The sequence below is a fragment of the Mercenaria mercenaria genome, chromosome 16, assembly GCF_021730395.1.
Source record: "Mercenaria mercenaria strain notata chromosome 16, MADL_Memer_1, whole genome shotgun sequence".
NCBI classification, from domain to species: Eukaryota; Metazoa; Mollusca; class Bivalvia; order Venerida; family Veneridae; genus Mercenaria; species Mercenaria mercenaria.
In genome coordinates this window covers 50,991,585-50,999,759 of record NC_069376.1, presented here as the reverse complement: position 1 = coordinate 50,999,759, position 8,175 = coordinate 50,991,585, and the positions used below count along the sequence as shown (strand labels likewise).

Sequence of the window (8,175 nt, the reverse complement as noted above, 5' to 3'; positions counted from 1 at the left end):
TTTGGATAAATGTATTTATTCGTGCATTGGTGTAATTCCCTCATCTACAGAATATACAAATGTACAAATAACTGCAGCTTTGAAACTAATTTGATAAGAACATGCGCCTGTGATATACCAGGAAATTAAGTTTATTACAATACATGTACATGTACTTGGTTTGACACCAGTATAGAAGACAAATGTTACTACTTTAACTTTCCTTGTCAAAGTTATATGCCAATTTTACTGTAACTTATATAGGTACATGTATGTCCATTTTTGATGCTATTTCAAAAAGAACAAACTATTTACGGTCAACCAGTATTCTGCAGTACGCCAGGACAGCGACACAATCTGACTACTTAAATCAGGTCCCTGCATAAGAAAAGGTGATTTTTTTTATAATACTCAATGTAGAAATTTAACTGACTCGCTGCTTAAGTAAAGTGTTTGCTTAATATAGCTGGTCGCCGCGACGGGTTCAGCTGTATAGTTATTCATAAGTGGTCAATCATAAGAAGATGGACTATGATGCTGGTACCGGTACAATATATATATATATATGTCTAACTCCAACGTTAGTGACAGGTCCGTTCATTCCTGTACGCTTCGGTAAATGCAGCAACTATTGTATGCTAACACCAGGATCTGATCTGAAAATATACATCAGAAAAAAGATATTAAAAAATGAAAGTTTTTTTCTTACTTAACGATTTCAAGTCGAGTGTAATGAAACTAGAAACTAAACAGAGGAATCAAATGCAGATGCAGAAAGTTAGGAAACAGTAAGTGAAACAATAATTCAGTTTTTAGGGAATGAGAATTTTAGAATATAGGAAATAAAAAGACTGTTACGTGACAAAAGTCCATACGACATAGTTCCACTTAAGAAAGAAAAAGGCGTGAAGGGAAGCCTCTCACGCACCGAGTCAATTTAACGAAGACCGACACTCGAGAATATTCCGTTTATTTTCGTAACTTAATGTAAATTGTTGATAAACAAATACAATATAGATACAATATAAAAATAATTCAACTGACATCATGCCACATATGTATACATTGAAAAGTGGTCTCATTTTTTTTCTATGGCCAGTAACAAAAATGTTACAATAGAATCTACATTGTATTTATAGCAAAAAAGGAGGTAATTCTATAAACAAGGCTGCCTCGTGGTGGTGAATATTTGTGCCAAGTTACATCAAAATTCCTCCATTCATGAAGAAGAAATGCTCTGAACAAAGTCATCCTTGTATCTGATCTTTTGCATCCAAGTATGACCTTGACCTTATACCTAGGGACCTGGTTCTTGCGCATGACACTCCGCCACAAGGTGGTGAACATTTGTATCAAGTAATATTAGAATCCCTTCACGGATTGTAAAGTTCTGGACCGGACAGGAAAATAAACTATTGACCTTTGACCTCCAATTGTGACCTTGACCTTTGAGCTAGGGGTCCTGGTTCTGCGCATGACAGAGAACATTTGTGCCAAGTAATATTAAAATCCCTTCATGGATGGCAGAGTTATGGACCGAACGGGAAAACGCCCTGTTGACCTTTGACCCCCATTTTGACATTGACCTTTGAGTCAAGCGTCTGGGATTTGTGCATGACACGTCGTCACATCATGCTAAACATTTGTGCCAAGTGATATTAAAATCCCTTAATGAATGACAGAGTTATGGAACAGACACGAAACAGACCATGTTCCTGCTATGATAACATCTGACTGCTAAGTATGACCTAGACCTTTAAGCTAGCGGTCTGAAAGTTATATCTGGCACATCGTCTTATTATGAGGTACGTTTGTGCCAAGTAATATTAAAAACGCTTTATGGATGACAGAGTTGTGGACCGGACAGGAAAAAAGCCCTGTTGACATTTGACCTCCAATTGTGATCTTGACTTGTGACTTGTGAGCTAGAGGTCCGAGTTCTGCGCATGGCATGTCGTCTCAACATGGGGAGCATTTGTGCCAAGTAATATAAAGTAGACGCCCAGGGGCAACATGTCGAGCCCGCCAGCTGTCAAAAGGACTAGGAGTTGCACATGACACCCTGTCTCATTGAGGCAAACATTTATGCCAAATAAAAACTGATTGCAAAAAGTAACAATAGAAGTTATTTATAGTAACAACAAAGGGAAGTAAATCTTTAAAAAAAGTCCACACAAAACTCCTTAGCAGAGATAGGTCAAAATACACCTCAAAATTGGATGTAACATGCATATTGTACTACAGAAAAGTGGTCTTGATTTTTCCCTACGACCAGTAATAATATAAGTTACAATATTAGCTATTTATAGTAACAACAAAGGGAAGTAATTCAAGTTTCTTGCACAAGACACTCCATCTCATTATTGTGAACAATTGTGCCAAGTTACATCAAAATCCCTCCATGCATGGGAAAGAAATGCTCCCGGACAAAGTCATTTTTGTATCTGACCTTTGAGCTCTAAGTGTGACATTGACCTTGGACCTAGGGTCATGGTTCTTGCGCACGACACTCCGTCACATAGTTATGAACATTTGTGCCAAGTTACATCAAAATCCTTCCATGCATGAAGAAGAAATGATCCGGACAAAGTCATTATTGAATTTAATATTTGACTTCCGTGTGACCTTGACCTTTGAGATAGGAACCTGCAGTTTGCGCATGACACTCCGTCTCTCTGGGGTAAACATCCATGCCAAATTTAAACGAGATTGCTCTAGGCATGCCAAAGTTATGGTCCGGAGAATCAAATACAGAGGGACGGACGCACGCACGCACGCACATACATCGAACAGCCATTTCGACAACTATGTCTTCGCTTCCGCAAGCGGGCTCTACAAAAATCCTTTCATGGATGACAGAGTTATGGACCAGACACAAAATTGCGGACGGACGGACGGAATGACGGACGGAAAAGCTCATTTCTATTGTCTCCGAAACTGGTTTTCAACAAGTAGGGGACTTACAATTGGAGGACAATATCTCAGTAAAGAAAACCATTCAAACCAGTAAAAAAGTCGCAAGTACGACTGGTACTGACAATTCCTATGACGTTTTTGTTTTCACTTGAAGCGCAGATAAGTTAGATATGGACAGACAGACAAACGAGGCCGGTAACAAATAGGGTGACGATTAATATATATGTTTTCCACACAATACACAACACTTACTTCTTTTCGCACAATGGTTTAAATTTGTTCGTGCATGGTTCATCCACCCAGAGATACTGAAAGCTCTCCCAGAATGCACCGCAGTTTGACACTCTTCCGTTATTGGGCTGGTGCTTTCCCCAATCAAAAAATGTAACGTCACTGTGTGAAGGATAGTGTTTCCATTCCCCCTCTCTTTCCATATCTGTCATCCCAATCCAGTGGCGTGGTGCTTGTCAATATAAATGCATTTTTTTATGAGATAAATATTTTAAAGTATTGAATGGACTTGTGTACATATAGAAAATTATTGTAGAATCAGTCAGTTCCAACTAAGTGCACTTAAGCGATCGCTACTGTCTCTTACATTTCTTCGGTGGTTGTGTAAGGCGCCTGTGATCGTGATTATCATGAAAATAGTGCTATACAAATCTGGAATAATATAATATATAATACAGTCTAACTGTTATATTCTAAAAGAAGTAGTGAAATAAGAAATAAATGATACCACGACAAAATGTAACAAATAATTTTTAAAAATCTAACGATATAAAATCATTTTGGAAGCATGAAAATGTAAATGTTATACTATGGTGGCATACCGTTAGGTAGCTAACACGATAATATTATGAACTTTCTAGGAAATTTGCGCATTTTTTTCTCAAAACATTTTAGCAAAACTATGGTGGCATGTTTCCAGGAAACTTTAGGAGTAGTTTATAAAATACCGAAGCGAGCGTTCGACCCCACTTAACCTTTTGACCACTTCTAAAAAACCGACCAATGCCGGACAATTTAAAATCCACAGGTTTTAAACCCAATAAAAACCTCTGATTTAACTAAAGATGATTTAATTAAAGATGATTTAAAATGAAGAAAACATATGTCTTTATTTAAAAATAGTTTCCACTTAAAAACTTTAAACTCTACACCGAGAGACAAAATGTAGAATAACTTTGGCCTAATATAACATACAGGAAGTAAAATATAATGTGGTTGAATTTAGACCACATTTATTTTCTGTTTAAATAACTCTTTTACTTCCTTGTTTTGTAATCCTTCTACATAGATAAAACAACTGTTAAAGACATTAGAAATGACACAAAATGTACACAATACCAATAAATACATTAATAATTATCCATGAAACAAGAAAATTCAAACTAAAAATAACACAGACCGGGAAACCAAATGCTAAATATAACAACTAAAAATAACACAGACCGGGAAACCAAATGCTAAATATAACAAATATAATAAAGTCAGGTTATTTACAAATCTATCCCTCTTTTTATTAAAAAACAAGTAATATCTCCCTTTGATAATTGAAATTCATACAAATTATTTTAATTAATATTGGAAGAATAAAATTACTTTAGGAGTTGTTATTATTTAGAAACAAAAAGTAATTGAATAAATTATAACACATAAAAATAAAATTATGATAATTTCAAAACCATAACACTATTATAATAAAGAATATACACTATATATAACCGGTTTCAACTTTTATATCATTGAGTCGAGTTCTGTTATGCTTTATTCCGGAAGTCAATCTGACGTTTCCTTGTCTGTTTAAAGGTAGCTTGCAGTATGGTTTGTGTACTGGATCGCCTTGTCTGTTAACGGTTACAGCCTGCTGTTATGACATTGACTGGTTGTGCACATAAAGAATTCTTCCGTCAATGTTGTAATATGTAGCGTAACACAACACAAACACGAGTCTGAACGTTTTTGATATTTATCTGCACAGTAGAATATTTCGTACATACTTTCATAATTTATTTCGTAACTTCTTAAGTCTTAACAAGTGTCATATTTAAAACCTAACTTAATATCTACGAGACCCATTCCTAGGTCTAAGTCCAGCCGGACTTCTAAGCCCTTCTGACCACTTCTCCCCCAGATAACTAGACATCAATATATAGCATTCTCTAACATCATATATATGTACTATCTGACAATTTGACGTATAAAACGTGTGGGTTTGATATAATAAACAATTACAAACATGCACCATATATCAATTTGACAGGTGTGTAGCTGATGTACTGTCTAACCTAACTGATTATTTTACACTCGTTACCCACCGGAAGAAAAAATTTGAATTACAAATTTAAATTTTTTTAGACTTGAACTACTATCTCTCGGCTTACCATATGACATGTAGAATGATATTTAATATGATCAAGAACATTAGAATACTATCTGAAGGAATGATACTAAAGAACAGTGTTAAAGAAAAAATCTTAAGTCATTTATACAATTAATGATAAACAAGAACAAAGGAGAATAGAATTTTAAACTAAACAATTTTTACAATACATAGAAAGTCTTTTTTTTTAATTTATATCGGCCTTTGTAGTGGCACTTCTCCTTTCTTCCTCCAAGACTTTTTCTTTAACCCGTGTTACATCCATATTTCACAAAACCAATATCTGTAAAATAAAGCAAAACACAGGTGAGTATCTTTTAGAATATATGCTATATAAGAGTTAGGAAAAAGATAAAAAGTCGTTTAGTAACATTGCTAAATTGCTTGTTATTATTGTTGCGTGTATAAAAATTTATCATGATACATGTATTTAAATTTCACTTATTTATACAAAGATTTTAATCGGCACATTAATCTTACTTTTGAATATTTTGATATTTGACTATAGATCTGAATAAATTGTAAAATCGATATGTAATGACCAAAATATATTAATAATGTACTGAATTATGTATTGATAAGTAGAAAGAGAGAGAAGATAATTAGTTTTTTTAGAGCTCTGTGATTTTCCAGCTGGACCATTTTCTTCGCCAAACTTCACAGGCTTCCCAGCTTGTCAGTCCACTTCACCAATGTCCCTTGGTTCCGACATCCACATCACCATCGATCTCTGGTACTAAGGATTTCCCGTCATCGGCCATGTTTTGTTATAATGTTGTACCGCACTTTCCAGGTTATGATGTTCATCCATCTAATTTCACTTGCTAACTTCTGAAATTATCTAGAGTTCTCCAAGTTATAATATTATTGTTGTATTAAAGTCATGTCCAATATTCCGATGACCTCCGAAAATACTTTGTTATTCATTGTTCCCATTTGTCATAAATGACAGTTTATGACAGATAAAATCAAGTCTGCATGTTTACAAATTGTCATAATACACAAATGTAAATGTCATCATTTTGTTTTGACAGGTACTTCTCGATATGTAACCGTTACATGTAATGAGTCTCCCTTTGGCTATTATATAATGACAGTCCACAATACGACAAGACTTATAATGTTGACTTGGAATACACTTTTTCCCATGTTAATTTGACAGTTTGTTGGTATTTTATTTCGGACAGTTCGTATTTTATCCAAGGCAGTTCGTTCGTACTTTCTTTTCATAAGTGGTATCTGTACTTCGAATAAACCGTTATGTTACCGAAAACCTTACTTCTTTGTACTTTGTTTTGCAAGCTATGTCCTACGTTTTTCATTATTCGAAAAATAAAGATATCAGCCAAAATATGTTCCTTACAAAAAGCAAAATATGTTCTAATATGAAAATTACTAATATATTATATTTAAGAATGCATAAGAAAGCTATAAAAAAAATCTACAAAATAAAGCGCCTAGTAACACCTAAAAACAAACAGAAATACATATAAAACCAACACCAATATATAACAGAATAACTGATAATGATTTCTTCCATGATCTTTTACACAATGTAACCTTTCTTGATGATTCGACAGATATATTATGTCGTCCGCGAGAAAATATAAATTTTCCGACAGAATACCCTGCTCAAAACCCATGAAAGGTAACCTAAAAGTAACAGCACGTTCGACTGTTTTTGCAACTCTTTGACGAAAATACTACATCAGGTCTCATAAAACAAAAAGCTATTGCGCTTAAAATATCCGGTACACACATGTACCTCATAATGCAATATATGCATCGATTTCACGCTATGATAGTAAGACTCCGATTAACCATTTCGGAAGACAGTATCTGTGTCTGTATAATAGTATACATCTTACAAAACAACTGGGATCTCAACTTCCAGCCTCAAAAAACACAATATCAAGTAACTCTAAGTATCTCACAATATATATAAATTCGACCTTACTGGAATCCACATGTTCCAGCGACAATATCAAGTCATTTTTGCATAATAAACATATTCTTGTGCCATATCAGGCTTCAAAATATTTCCAGCACAACAGACCAGACCAACCTATTATTTACTGAGCCCCGAAGTAACCATATTTTAGTACAATAACCATGTACACATTTATTCAGCAATGACAAATTAACCCAACAACGCATTTTCATGCATAAAACATCTTAAACACGAATTTCGCATATCTAACTAGTTTTCAGCCGTTCCTTGTATTTTCACATATATTCGTGATGAAATATTACCCATAACCTCAACAGAAACTATTTACAATTCATTTTGCGCATATCTATGAATACAACACAAGTTTCATAGGACAATCCATCTTCCTTCATTTAAACAATTTGTCAATGCAGGAATGCTCAAAACTGTTTAAATGTGGCCATAAGGGAAACGAATATCATATGGAACAAGTAAAATAAACATAAAATGACAAGTAAAATTTTCGAAAAACAAATATTTTCACATTTGCATTTCCTAATTCAGTCTCTTGAGTATTTTCCTCAATACATTGTTTCTTATTGTTTTACGTTTTTTTTTCTATTTATTTTACTCTTTTTTTTAAGAATTTTGTATATTATGAGTTAGGTTTTATCATTTTATAAATTTACATTTCTTTTGGTGTCTAACAATTAATCAAAAATGAATTTACCTTGAAATGTTGTTCAAAAATTGAAACAAAAATTTAATAAAAGAAAAGATTAGCTTGCAAAATTGCACTAGAAGATAGGTAAAATGGCAACTCACAGTTTCTCTTCTTTCGGCTTGGCAGCGTGTCGTCGTTGGCAGTAGTACTTCGCTTGGCAATGTCGCACAACCCATTTTGATATTCGTCATCCTGTCTGCGGCTCCAAAAATTGAAAGATGTTGTGTAGCGTACACAAAC

The 8,175-nt window shown here is 34.1% G+C and overlaps 1 protein-coding gene across 1 annotated transcript in view; it reads right to left on the bottom strand.

Annotated features, from left to right (window-relative positions):
• The window catches only part of LOC123541318 (perlucin-like protein), a 30,096-nt gene continuing 21,921 nt past the window's right edge, over positions 1-8,175 (bottom strand). The window contains exons 4-5 of the mRNA XM_045326741.2: positions 3,148-3,358; positions 1-635 (exon numbers count right to left, since the gene is read on the bottom strand). Coding sequence (XP_045182676.2) covers positions 608-635; positions 3,148-3,358 — 239 coding nt within the window. The 3' untranslated portion in view covers positions 1-607. The remainder of the gene's footprint in view (positions 636-3,147; positions 3,359-8,175) is intronic.